Source organism: Aptenodytes patagonicus, chromosome 3 (genome assembly GCF_965638725.1).
Source record: "Aptenodytes patagonicus chromosome 3, bAptPat1.pri.cur, whole genome shotgun sequence".
Classification (NCBI taxonomy): domain Eukaryota; kingdom Metazoa; phylum Chordata; class Aves; order Sphenisciformes; family Spheniscidae; genus Aptenodytes; species Aptenodytes patagonicus.
Genome location: NC_134951.1, coordinates 74,848,952 through 74,863,420, shown reverse-complemented (window position 1 = coordinate 74,863,420; position 14,469 = coordinate 74,848,952). Strand labels below are relative to the sequence as shown.

The 14,469-nt window shown below is 41.9% G+C and overlaps 1 protein-coding gene across 3 annotated transcripts in view; it reads left to right on the top strand.

Moving 5' to 3' along the window:
• The window catches only part of PLEKHG1 (pleckstrin homology and RhoGEF domain containing G1), a 136,937-nt gene extending 122,866 nt beyond the window's left edge, over positions 1-14,071 (top strand). For all 3 annotated transcript variants that reach the window (XM_076333856.1, XM_076333855.1, XM_076333857.1), the window contains 8 exons: positions 1,804-1,837; positions 2,863-2,958; positions 4,211-4,249; positions 4,721-4,743; positions 5,634-5,852; positions 7,393-7,509; positions 8,346-10,020; positions 10,961-14,071. In XM_076333856.1, coding sequence (XP_076189971.1) covers positions 1,804-1,837; positions 2,863-2,958; positions 4,211-4,249; positions 4,721-4,743; positions 5,634-5,852; positions 7,393-7,509; positions 8,346-10,020; positions 10,961-12,063 — 3,306 coding nt within the window. In that variant the 3' untranslated portion in view covers positions 12,064-14,071. The remainder of the gene's footprint in view (positions 1-1,803; positions 1,838-2,862; positions 2,959-4,210; positions 4,250-4,720; positions 4,744-5,633; positions 5,853-7,392; positions 7,510-8,345; positions 10,021-10,960) is intronic.
• Positions 14,072-14,469: the final 398 nt, after the last annotated feature.

Here is a 14,469-nt window from a genome sequence, read left to right as displayed (position 1 = left end):
GAACCCTGCATCCTTAGCTGGGACATCTAGGCCCTTTTTGGTGAGATAGCTAGTAAGCTTTATGCCAGAGAAAATGAGGCACTGATATCATGTTCATAGCTGTAATGTCTTAGAGTTGGTCCTTTTATTTATGAAATCCTGTCTTAGAGCTCCAGGTGGTGTTTCCCAGTGTAACATATTGCACCTCTCAAAGGGTGTTAACCCTAGTTAACCCTTGCCATGACACAGAAACCACTGACTCATGTGGAAGCAGGATTTTTTTCTGATTTTTTTTCCCCACTGAGTTTACTGCTTTTTTTTTCCAGTATTAGTTTCACTGATCAGTTTCCCTGACATTTTTTTCAACTGAGTTTTATGCTGTAATGGCTAAAAAAAATGTTACCTGTGACTGACATACATGGTGCTGTACTAACTCTCATTTTCAACAGCTCAACAAAAAGAGAATTATGGGAGAAAAAAGCCCTAGCAGTTGCTATTGCTAATTCTCCTCTTTTTGTTGGCAGAGTTTATCGAAGATATAATGTTTATGCTAGTATCCATGCTTACAGTGTAAATACTCATTGCAGTTTATTAGGTTGTAAAAAAAATACTACAGCATGATCTCAGCTTTCGTATCAAGATTTTTTTTTTTTTTACTTCTTACCGGATTTTTTTTTATCTGTGGAAAAATTGTGTAACCAAAAATATAATGCTATTTTCTGCTCAGAGAAATAATTTCACTTGAAAAAGGAAAACGCTAACCAAATAAATTTCTGAGGTTGTCTGGACAAATTTTTTTTTTTTTTTTTTTTTTTTTTGACAAACGGGTAGTTGCTAGTTATGAGATTTCTCTCTGCCCAGCTTTTGGAGGATATAATAGTAGTCCGCGTGTGACGCCTGGTGGAAAATTACCGAACTGCACCTGTGGAAGGGCAAGCAGGTTACATAGGCTATTTTAGTTAGTTTATTTTCCTTACTTATTAGCTGATATGCTTGATAAAACATCCAGATTATTTTTCCTATTAAAAAAAGGTGATAAATTTTAAGCAATCATGAGATGCTTTTTATCCTGGTTCAATCTTACTTAAACCAAATAATGATTTATTTTTTTTAATAGCTGTGCCTCAAGGAAACTCTTGAAGGAAGCAAGGTTGATAGCGTTTTCTGTGCCAACAACTTCAGAGTTTAAAAATAATAAAAGAGTTAAACTATTTGATTTTTAGGGAGGAAACGTTCTGTGAATCACAAAAAAAATGTGATTCGCAGATGCTAGGGTCAGTTTCGTGCCGACCCCAGCAGAATATGGAGACGCGTATTGACGGCTCCAAATTCTGGGACTTGCAGAGGGCTCTCCGGAGGTTTGAGTCTCCATGGAGGAGACCCAGCATGTGCAGCATGATCTCAGCACAGCACAGCCCCTATCTTTGAAGCCAAAGTAGTGTTGCGGTCAGATGTGCCGTCACCACGTCCTCCAGAAATTCCTCGCACCAGTGGGTGCCGTAGGTACGCGCTCCTCCCCTTGCGCTGCCAGAAGGGAAGTGGGCAGGCAAGGCGGAGATGCTGGGTGCAGCGAACAACAGGTTTTTGTGTGAAGCCCTGCAGATAAGCTCTGGTAAGCTCCTGCCAGCAAAATTCTTCTTCACCTATGTAACGTGTCCAACGCACAGAGAAAGACAGAAAATAACGCTGCTAACCATATTTATTAGTTCAAACATTAAACTTGCTGTTGTTTACATATAAACTCACTACTACCTGTAATATGCAATGTAATTTGTCTTTCTACTTACAGTTTAACTTTTTCATTTGTTACTTTTTCTCTTTCAGGCCAAGCAGGCAATTCTAGAAATGGATGCCATACGTAAGTTGGTTCTTTTTCACTTTTGTTTTAAAAAATTAATAAAACCATCTTCAAAAGTTTGGCTTTAACTGTTGGTTTCATCTGAGATGGAAGAAGGCCAGGTTTATGTTCCTTGAATTATGACCTGGCTGGAAAACCCAAAATTGGGTGCAGATCCTGTGGAGCTCTGTAGGCATTGGGCTGACTGATCTGCAACCAACAAGTTACGTCTCATGATGAGCTAGGAAGAGGCAGATAAGACCTTCTGTAAACACGGGCCACTCTCTTTTGCTTACTCCGTGCTGACTAGATGTATGATCTTTCCTGTGTTGTAGCGTAAACTCCTCCTGGCTAGTACCCACTGAAGGGCTAGCAATAAGCAAACATAGCTTGAAGAAGTATGTAGCAGTGTTATGGCTTCTTCGTGCTGGCAAACCTGCAGCTGGAGGACAGCGAGGCTTGTGCTTATGTCTGAAGAGTTTACCTGTGCGTGTCCCAGGAGCCAGCCTTAGAAAGCACACGTGATGCTGCCTGTCTGCGCTCTGCATGCAGTCCCATCTGCACGATCCCTGCTGTTGCATCCTCTGCTTGCTGCCTTTGCTGGTGCAAGCTGCGTTAGCTCTTCATGTTGCCAGTGATCCTTAGCAGCATAGGGAAATGAGAACAATAGTCCTATGATATAAATGCTGAGGGAGTCTTGGAGTAAAGCAGGCTCGTTATTTATTTACATAGTTGTTGTTGTAGAGAATTGGTCAGGAAGGCTCTGACTGAGAAACTGGCAAACATACATGATGATGGTGGATAAATGTTGCTGGGTTAGCCATCTGGAGCAAGGCACAACTAAATGGGCAAAGCGTTTCCATGGCTGGGTAGTTAACAGCTACCGTACAGCAGCATATCTTGCCAGTGTTGCTTCAGGCTCTGATGAAGTGCCACTATATCAGTCATAAAGGGATGATGGCACTGCCTCCGAAGAGAGCTGTCGAGGTGTGTGGAGTGACACCCTTGTCACTCTCTTATTCCTTGTGCCTCTGCTTATTCCACAGATCACCCGGGCTTCCACTACAGCCCTGAGGGAGAAATGAAATCATCGTACCAGCCTAAAGAAGGCACTGCTCCTCACAGAGTGAGAAGGAAATCAGGTGAATAAACTCCTTTACACCAAGATGACAAAAGGAAAAACAAGCAGGGCTGTTTAGGGTTGGGTGAGGCTGGGCACGTGGAATTGGTCTTTAACCTGCACTCATGCAGATTTAACATGGCACAGTATCTCTCAGATATGGGTGGAGCATCTTATTAAACAGTTGTTGTTTGATTTTTTTATCCGCTGTTTGCATTTATTTCGTGGATATACATTCCTAATGGTGGATGCATAAAGAACAGTTGATATTTTCTAATAGATAAAAGAATGCATGTGCAGGAAGCCAGTCACATTATTTAAATCTGATATTTCTCCCCGCTGCGCCTCCCCCACCCCCCACCCCCACGAAAAAAAAATTAGTCTAAGAAGTGGTTCCATCCTGATTATGATAGGCTTGTTATTTCAAAACATGATTACTATCTTTACTTAGTGTAATGTCTGCCTTATGGATAATAGAGATTCGAGAGGTGGTTATGCTAACTTTGGGGCTTTTTTCCCCTCCTAGCTCGAACATAGATCCATAGTTACTGTTAGTTTCCTCTTGAAGCCACTGCCAATGTCTGTGTAGTTGGGTGACTTCATATTGCAGTCACTGTGTTCCCCTCTTCAGCTACTTAAAGATCTTTCCAATTTGGAGGGTGTAACGTTGTGTATTGGGAATGACTTAAACAAGGTTCATGAGAGTATTGATGTAGTGATTTACCATACAGCAGCATTTGTGTCTGAAAAACAATCAAATTTTAATTACTTTTCAGGCATCTTCCTTTGTTTCTGAGGTGAAGGATTGCATTGGTGCTGCTTTGCCTGTAAAAGGAATAATACAAAATCCTGATCAAATGGCCTCCTATGTAACATTCAGCTACTTAGGCTTTTAAAGCTCTGCTGAGCCGTTGGTACCTCGTACATATTTCTAATAGGAAACCTCCAGCAACTTAGAGCAGTAACAGAGATGACCAAGTCTTTTGAAAGCAGGAATCTTAACATGGGATAAAAATTTACGTGTGGCTTGTTATATGGAGGGCAGCTGCTACTGCTTTAAGAAACATGTATGTTCTTTGGTAACAGCTGTAGGTTTGACACTTCAACAAATACTTTTTTGTGAGGAAATTGGGTGATTAAGAAATGAAAATCTGGCTTCCCTGCGTGGGCTCAGAAGCTTAAATTTTGGTATCCGTGTTATAAAAGGCTGGCCAAGACGCCCATATCTTTCTTCAGAATGCTGGAGTGCTTAAACATGTTGTTGTCTTTTTCAGAACCCTCATCTAGAGTCCATAAAGTTTTGAAGTCAAATGGTAAGCTACTTCGTCTACTGTTTATTGACCCAGTGCTTCTGTACTTTGTAGAACAAGTAAAGATGGATCCTTTTCTCCTATAACTTTCCATAAATACATTGTGGGGGGAGGAGGAAGTGTGCAAAGAAAACAAAACGTTAGTGTTTAAATCTAATGTCTGCTTTTCACACTTGGGTTCTGGTCCTGTAAACATCCTAGCAACTGGCAACTGGACACGCAGAGTCTTGGCCATTGTGAGTAGTTGCTCATGTCATATCAGTGTTGCAAAATCAGGACCTCAAGTGGAACCGTGGTAAAGCTCATGCTGTTTCTGTTTTATCAGAGACCCTATAGTCTGTTTGCTCAATTGCTGCTGCATTTAACCCCCTTTTGGGAATTTGTAAGTGGAATATTAGTGTAGCATTAAAATGGGCATAGGCTGACACCGGTTTGATTATTCACTTACGATGAAGTATTTACTTCTGTTTTCAGATATAAGTCCAGATATGCAGAAGGTAAGCTATTTCTTATATTTCTTGTTTTAACACATTCAAATGACTTAGAGTACAGTATTTACTGTAGAATCTGCATCTTCTTGGTTGTGTTGATTTTAAGAACAGAAACAAAATCATAAATGTTGTTTAGCATCTCCAATAAGATTACTAGAATGAAAGCAATAGAAATACAGCTAACTATTTCAGGAATATCTAATAAAGAAAAAATTACTGATCCATATATTGTTGTACTTTATAGTACAGTACAATCAATTACTAATGCTACAGGGTACTTAAAAATACCACTATAATCACAGAAGTGCTGTGTATAAAGGTAGTGTTTATTCTTTGGAGCATATTGTCTTTGCACTTATTAAATAAGACTGGAAAGTTTCAGCTTATTCTGAGAGATATATATATAGATACAGATATAGAGAGAGATATATATATATATCAATCATGATATATGACCAAACAGAGCAGATACAGCTTAAGCAGATGGAAATGAGCATTTCTAATTTTTACGTTTTCTGTAAGAATTTGTAATGAAGTTCCCAGTGCAGTTTGAAAGTCTCATGTTGAATTTCAGGTCCTAGGGTTTTATTTGGGATGAAATTTAAAGTGGGCATTTGTGGAAGATTTACAAACAGGGTGCATTAGATATGACTTCACTGGGATGCCATAACACTGAAGCCCATGATTGGGGTGGGGGTTTTTGTGTATTTTTTTTCAGTTCTAAATATTCTATGGAGAAATACTGATTGTTTTATGTATTTCTTTATAAATCTCATTTCAGTGCAGCTAACAATGTAGCTTAAATGTTGCCTTTAAGTCTGATGTTAAAACAGTGTCCTACTAAAATACATAATCTCTATAAACTTCTAATCAAAGTTTTGTGTGTTTTTTTTAAGCGGATCAATATTGAAGGAGCCCTATTGTCTCAAGCCACCAAACTAGGATCAAATGAAGCCCTGCTGAATTCTAGGAAGAAGGTTCCATTGGAACCCAGTGTGCTGGAGAGCCAATTTCAAGAGTCCATTGAGCCAGCCTACAGCAGCGATCAGGATGAAAATCTTCAGACTTCTGCTACGGAACAGATTGATGCTGATGATGAAGAAGAGTCTGAACAGGTAGGAAAAAGAGGGGAAAAAATAAAATCCTTTTTCCCTGGTGAGGATGGGAGAGGGATTAAAATGATCTGTCAAACAGCGGGGAGGCAGGAATGTGTTACAAGTGTTTACAACTTCCTCTCCTTAGAAATACTTTTATTTAGACCTCACACAACACCCTCTTGCATTTTAACAGAGAAGATGTAAAATTAGCCCCTATACAGAGGAAGAAATCCCCACTGCTTGAAAGATATTTTACTTAGTCCTTTGCAGTCCTCAAGCCTAGTTCTGACAAAAAGCTACTGCTTTTACCTGTTGTGCACAACTGACCTTTCCTTGCTTCTCCAGCTGATGCTGTGAAAGAAACCTTTTTAGGCCACGTGCAGAGACGGTACCTTCAGGTCTCCAAAACAAGGTCTTGAATATTAAGTTAATGATTCAGGCACTGCCACATGTGATGTGATGTTTCTTGACCTGTGAGCTGCTGGCAATAGCTAGGAACGTGTGAACTTTAATAGGAGAAGTTGTGAGTAGGATTTCTGAAAATGAGGTTCTTTATCTGTTACTATTGCACATGTAGTAGTTTTTCCCACTCTGCATGATGTTTCCACACATATGTAGTACTTCTGAAAGACTAAAACCCCAGCTTTGAAATGTGGCTGTATTAAAGAACCTAGATTTTCAGTTTGTTTGGGTTAGCTGATGCTGGGGTCATATCCTTGTGTGGTCCATTTATTTTTGTGAATTATCCAAAACCTATTATTGAAATTCTTTTTGAAGATTACTGCACATTTCCTCTTTGAAATTACACTATTTGCATTGTAAATCTTTGATAAAATAGTATCTCGTATCAGTGTAGTGCAGAGTCTTGTAATTCTCCCTCTTCCTGACATAAGTACAAAAGAATGAGTAAGTGCAAAAGAATACCACTATAAAAATGTATAATAGTAGCTTAGTGTTTAATCTTAGGTGTGGCAACAATACCTTCTCTGATTCCTCCCCTTCCCACAATGTGTGCCCTTCACTCTGAGTTAATTTGGACACTGCTCAACACGTAACATTCTGGCCTTCTGTTTGTTGTTTTTTTTTTTTTCTGGGAAGTTGGATGATAGCATATTTTTTAGTTTAGACCTCTTTCTGGTTTTCAAGACCACAAGTGATAGTGAGACTATCCCCTCCCCTTTTTAAAACCAAAAAGAACGTTGAAAATTGAATTTTTGTGTGACCACCTTCTTCTGTTATAACTTTGGCTGTGAGATTAAGCCCTTTCCCTTGTCCAATTCCTGTGTATTCTTTTACATCTATATTTTTATACACAGATTCCGCTTTCAACCCCTTTTGACAAGCTGTATGGATTGATAGAATTTAATTGGTTATTGTAAAGAAAGTTTTCTAGGCTCTGAATCATTCTTGTGGCAGTGCTCTGGCAACTCATGAGCATTTTGTCCTCCCAGTGTGGATACCTGGCCTGTTCTAGCTGCTAGTAATTCTTCTGAACAAGACTGTACAAAGAACTGTAGATGTTATTACCCCTCCCTTGCTCTTTTCTTTTAAATCGCAGGGAGTGCAGCAAAACTCACTGCAGAAATCGAAAGGGGGAAGAAAAAGACTTAATAGTCAAGCTGCTGAAAATGTTGAAAAACGGAGAAGTGTTAATCTCAACAAGTGTGAAACGCAGGTATATAATTTTTTTGTTTTTACTTCTGTTTTGCTATGCATCGTAGATATGTCAAAGAAATCTGTGTTTTTCCTAGGTAGACAGATAAGTCATCTTCTGTTTATGTCATGTATTAATATTCATATCATTGAAATATTCATCTGTATGATGAAAGACTATTCTTTTTGGGGCAGGGGAAAAAAAAACAACTAACCAAACCAATCAGCATTAACTTAAGCCAAAAGGAATTATCTTTCCCTCTCTTTCCCAACCTCTGGCCAGAAACATCTACAGCATCCTTCATGTTAGCATTAGCAGGCATGTGGCCTTGCTGTAAATTACATCTGCTAGCTGAGCTGGATGAAAACTTACTCCAAAAAGAAAATGAAATTTTCAGTGGCATGTGCTAGAGAGCATAACATACCTTTCTGCTAGGGTTATAGGCAAGGGGAAAGAGAGGAGAACAAAACTTTTGGCACAAACCCAGAGTCAGATTAGTTTAATCCAACTGTGAAACTGCAGAGTTAGCATAAAAGGTTTAATCTAACTCCTGCCAGACAAACTTGCCTTTAATTACTCATGCGTTAACATAAGCCAGTGTCTTGTATTTGAAGTAAGATGTTATTAAATGCCAAGAGTGAACTCTGAGCCATGGTAAGGATTAGGAGGCAAAGTTGTCTGGCGTTGCCACCTTGGCTCCCTGGCTCTCTAGTGAGGAGCCTGCTCACCCTGCCCGTCTCCACCTGACGCCGTGCTGTGGGACACGCTGGTGCTATGGCAGTTCTGTGAATGGAGGGAATTGCTGTATTATTGCAGGGGATAGGCTAATGTTACCGGCATATTTCAAATCTCCACAGAGCTCCAAGGACCCTTCAGATGAAGAGTCAACCCAGTTGAATACCGATCTTCCGTTTTCCTGCACAGCCAGACAGCCACAGTCGCCTAGACAATTCAGCACGCCCCAGAGCAACTCGCTAATCATGAATATCCTGGGAGGAAGTACGTCTGTCAGAAACATCTGGACCGACCATCAGATCAGGCAGGCATTGTTTCCCAGCCGGCGTCCACCTTACGAGAATGAAGACGATGAAGACGACTATCAGATGTTTGTACCATCAGTGTCTACATCCAACACTTGTTCAGCTGTTGGTGGAGAAAGGAGGGGTTCTTCTGGGCGGCCATGCAGCTGGCACTTGGGGGTAGTGCATCAAAACGAGACTTCCAGCCCCACTCGTCACAAAATTGTTAGGCGGGCCAGTAGTGCTGGTGAAAGTAACACGTGTCCAGCCAGTGCAAGGTATAAAACGGGGGAGCGCAGTTCTCGAAGGGAAGTGAAGAGAGCAGAGGTGAGCAGTATGAATGCGTATCCCGAATCTTCAGAGGAGCTGACCATTGATGATATTGAACATGTTTATGATAATATAAGCTATGAAGACTTAAAGCTGATGGGTCTGACAAGAAAGGAGGAGACAGACCGTGGTCCCCAGAGATCTGCTAGAGACTCTCTCTACGAGGCTGAAAACAAAAGCAGCTTGGACTCACCCTCCAAAAAGAGGACAGCAAATCAAAACAGAGCCTCCATTCGTGCTAGTAGGGATGAGATACTACTCAGTAGAGAAGCACCTACTTCAAGTTTGGATGAGCTCAGGATCGTTGAAGACAACATCTATGACACCATAGTGCTTCCAGAAACACCACTACTGAATTTTAAATGTGACCCCTTAAAATGCTCTAAAAGACGGAGTTTTCTGGGCCTGGAAAAAGACTTTGCATGTTGTGACAATCTACGGCAGTTTGTTTCCGAAGAGAGTCTCCAGTTCAGTGAAGATGAAAGTCCTTACCATCGTGTTCCTGTCGACAATGACTATTTGAGCTTAGTAGATAGCTCCTCCAACTCGGATTCACTCTCCCATAAGTCTGCAGCAGATAAACTCTCAGAGGAGGTAGATGAGATTTGGAATGACCTGGAGAACTACATCAAGAAGAATGAGGAAAAGACAAGAGACCGTCTCCTTGCAGCCTTTCCTGTTTGTAAAGATGATATGCAGGAAAGGTTGCATGCTGGTAGTACACCTGAACTGAGTAAAGATGTAGAGTACTCACTGTCTACTCTCTCTCTGCCAGAAACTCCTATTTTCCCTAAAACTGTGAAGCCCAGGGCTGCCACCTTAAGCGAGGCTAATCTCAGGCTTGAAGACACTACACCGTGCAAGGAGAACTCTTTTATGAGTCTGAACAGATCGTCCTTCTCCAGTGAGATGCCTTTTGTAGACAGCCCATATGAATCTGCCAATAGTGTTCTGTCCAACGCGCATACAGAGGGCATGGAAAATGACTTGGCTGTAGTGGATAAAACAAAGAACAGAGTTTTTATGATGGCAAGGCAGTACAGTCAAAAAATTAAGAAGGCTAACCAGCTTTTGAAAGTTAAAAGTCCAGAGCAGGAACAGCCAGCTAGCAGACAACAGAAACTGAAACACAAAGATCTTGCTGCCATTCTGGAGGAGAAGAAACAAGGCGGTCCTGCTATTGGTACGTCAAAAATATTTCTATACAGATATATTTTTTTAGTAACTTTCAATGAAATTTGTGTACTGAATTGGAAGATTATGAATTTTCCCCACCTTACTAGTTGAGTATCAGTATTGCATTTTCTGTGTTACTACCGAAATGAGTTTTCTGTGAGTGCCCCTAACTTGAATAGTCCTTTATATCGCAATAAATTCTTGTTGTTACTTGATAAAATTGGGAATAAATAGTGGGGTAGTGTCAAGAAAGATCAATCCAGCTTAGGCTGGAAATAGAACTTATGCCTGAAGCACTATTGGCCTCTTTACAGAAAAGCAGTTATTTCCTTTAATAGTGTGATCTTCAGAGTTTGACTAAAAGGTGTATTTCCAGGTGTGTTCACCTTCTAACAAGTCACGTAGATTTGCTCAGGTACCATCCACAATCACACTTATAAGCATAAGGAATGGGGTCAGATAAGAAAGAGCTGTCTTCTTGCTCTTTCTAATGAATGTGCAAAGTCGTGGATCTGCAACAGCTTTGGAGCTATTTTTGTCCATAGTCAATTGAAACAAATTGGAGACATGGAGCCAGCGGACTCCATGCACTGGAGTGTCATTCTTGCCGCCTTGTGATATTTATAAAAGTCCCTAAATATCTTATTTACCAGGCCATTTTCAGAATGTTCTTTTCCATTTAACATGAAACAAGCAGCGTATTATTGGAACCGTGTGCTACATTGCATCCTGCATGGCTGTTCACTGTTGCAAGACATTTTGTGCTTCTTTTTTTCATACAATGTACTGGAATGCAACGCAATGCACGGCTCTTCCGCTGATGATATTGACACAGCTGTAAACTTTTCTCTTGACGAATACAAAGCGTCTTGGGATTTTTAAATTTTCACGCGACTCGTTCAAATGGATTGCTTGCCTCTGCTAAGTTAATTCTCTCTCCTTTCTAGGTGCCAGAATAGCTGAATATTCCCAGCTTTATGACCAAATCGTCTTTAGAGACAGTTCACCTAAGGTCCAAAAGGAAGCCTGGGCCACCCCTCAGGAGCCATCAGCCGGGAGGTTTTCCACGCCCGTGGCTGTCTCTCCTCCCCGTTCCCAGGCTGCCAGTGAATGCTCAAGAGCAGAAGATTGGCTTTTGCATTCTACGTACAGTAACGGTGAGCTGGCCGATTTCTCTCCATGGCCTGAATCCCAAGACCCAAAGTCCAAGAGCTCGTATACAGAAGCTGGTACAAAAAGCAATTCAAGGCAGTTGCCATCAGCTGGCTCGGTGCCTTCCCTTCAGATTTCTAACCGTTTGCACGTCCCGGCGCAGAGGTGGAGCGCCATTATAAGCCAACCGAACAAAGAAAATTTACATCAAGATCACATCTATAACTCCCTTGGGAGAAGAGTAAGCAATGTAAAACCACAGGCATACAGCAGGTCGCAGTCATCTTCCTCAATTGTGGTCAACAGGTCTGGAGAATCAATTGTGTATCCTAATGAAATGGACAAGAAAAAGCTCCATTCGAATAGGAACTTCCGATTCAACAGCCATCAAACACCGAGTATTGCTTCGGGATGCACGGGGCCTGATACGAGAAAGCAGATCCCCGAAAACTGTTCAGATATGATTCTGCAGGATTCTCAAAAAGTCCTGAGAGTGAACAGGGCCTCCCCGCTGACGGCACAGATGGCGACTCAGAACTATTTTTCTAATTTCAAAGATACTGAAGAAGGAGAAGGGGATGATGATGACTATGTTGAAATAAAGTCTGAAGATGAGGGATCTGACTTGGAGAGTTCTCAGAACCAAACAAGGAAATCGGATCCTAAACTGCGTAACGCAGACGCTGCTCCTTCTGAAACACTCTGCGGCAAAACTGTCTCTTGTACTCCTGCAAAGTCCGCCAGCAGCAAACACACGCTTACCCCGTATCTGACTGCATATAGTGATTCAGATAAACTGAACGACTACCTGTGGAGAGTGCCGTCTCCCAATCAGCAGAATATTGTCCAGTCTTTAAGGGAAAAGTTTCAGTGTCTCAGTTCAAGTAGCTTTGCTTGATGCTTTCAGTAATTTCTAGCTGTACTGCCTTATCATGACAGAGGACGGCCAGTACTGGCATCATGTATTTCCATAATATTACACAATCAGGCATTGTATCACAGTAATATTGTAAATAGATGTGAAATGTATCTTTTTTTCAAATGGTTCAGAATCCTGGAAGTGAAAAAGGCCACGTGTGCGCACTGTCTGGGGTCTCGCTCCGTAGTGCAGGTGGACTTCTCATCTCCTGTTTAACCTTTGCATCTCTTCCCTTGTTAGGTGTGATACCCTTTGATTCTTTCCGTCGAACCAGGTGTGGTGCCATTTGATTCTTAAACCATTTTATCGTGTGGAAACCTTAGTATTTGGACTTTCGAGTTGGTGGCCAGTGTTCTGCATCCAAAATACCCCCGTGATTACTCTGGTTACATATGGGAGCATTTAGATGAGCAGCTACTCCTGTGACTGTGCAGATTTCTGAGCAGGCTTCTGGTAATTACACTGACATGCTACGTGTGCAGTTGCACATACTTTTTGCACGTTACTTTTTGTCAGGCAGATTCCAAGTGTGTGGGACCAGTGCATACGCTACTTTGGAACAGGCTTCTTATGTTTTAAACAAAATCTAGTCCTAGTGCTTGTGAAGGATGCCAGACTGATATCTGTCTGAAGCCTTTTCTGCTTTCTATAACTGCATAGTAGGCAGAGGATGAGCAGCGGCAGCATTTTATGTGAACCTGTGGATGTGACGCAGTCCTCGCCTGGAGGATGTTTTGGGCAGTAGAAGGGGAGCTCTGCTGCTTGTGAAGATGACTAGACCAGGTTTGGTACCTCCAGTGATCGTGGTGTTTGTGACATTCAGGCAAAATCTTGCGTATCTTGTAGCACAGAGCCCAGCAGCGGAAAGCCACCGGGTGTGAATTTGCCAAGTAGCTGCGCCTCATATGCAGTGGCCTGCAATGTATTCATTTGAGTCCCAGAGTCAGTAAGCCTGAGAGAAAACGGGGTTTGGCCAGATGCTTGGGTGAGAGATTAATCCTGAGGCATGTTTGGCGCACAGGGTGTTTCAGCGATACTGCTGGTTGAGTTACAAGCTGCTTTCCACAGGGAATGTATCTCCCGTAGTAGGAAATGATCTTTCCTGGCAGAGAGGGGTAAAATATGTATTTTCTAAACTAGCCAGGGCTGAATCTAATCCAATTTATGTACAATGAAAGTAGCTTAAAAAATGAGAATACATTCCTTTCTTTTGCAAATAGTGTATGGAATAGATGCTGCCATTTACAACAAAAACAGGCTTTCCAATACGATGCACATTCAATCCCCTTCGTCATCGTTGTTGCACAGCTTTGGATTCTGTTACTTGAAAACATTGTACCTAAAGGAAAGCCTAAATATGTCTACACTGATCATCTTGTGTGACTGTTGTTCTTCTTTGGTGCTTAAATTCTTCAGATTATGTGGATAAAGCCAGTACCCACTTAAACATATCACTAAATAAAGGAGTTTAATTGAAGTACTATTTTTACTAACCACGTATCACTCCCCTCAGCTATGGAGCACTGTACTTCCAGAAGGGCCGACTATTTACTACATTGGTTACCATGAGGAAAACCTGAAGTTATCGGTGTACAGCTAATTACTTGTAGACTAAGATTTAAGGACTTGAATTTGTTAGAACGGATTAAATTATTTACCGCACGTATCTTGCGTTGGCTAGGAATTGTTATTCTGAGGGCTGGTTGGTCATCGTACTTACTAGCTTGTACCACAGGGACACTTGTTACAGTCAGCGCATCCACTGTGATAGGACCCGCATCTATCTGGTAAAATCCGACTGAGAAATAATGTTGTACATATTTAAGATGCCGTAGCAGAGCCCGTATTTATTTAATATAGCTTGTAAAGTATTGTAAATATGAATAGAAGTTAAATCTGTGCTTTACCCACGCACGTCTAGATTTGTTTAAACGGCTAGGGGGATGTTGTTTAACTCGCATCTCAAGCAATCGGGGGGGGGGGGGGGGGGGCGACGACCCAAACGAACAGAAAAAGGGACTTCGACTAGCGTGTAACTTCTCCCAGGGACCATTTCATACTATTTTTAATAAACGTTGAGTATGCAAAAGCTTTTGGGTTCCGTTCATTGGGGTCGGGGGGGGGGGGGGGGGAGGGGGCGCGGGGCGGGGAGGATGCTCGGGTTTGTCAGCGGGGAGGAAGGAGATGGTGGTTTCTGCCGGTCGCAGATGATGTTTGGGGGTGATTTGGGTTTTTTTTTTTTCCTTGCAGGCAAGCGGAAGCCAAAAAAAGGGGCTGAGCGTCGGGGCGGGGAGCGGGGCGAGGGGGAGGGCGGTGCTCGGTGAGCACCGCCCTCCCCCTCGCCCCGCTCCCCGCCCCGGCCCCGGCGCCGCTGCGGAGCCCGCC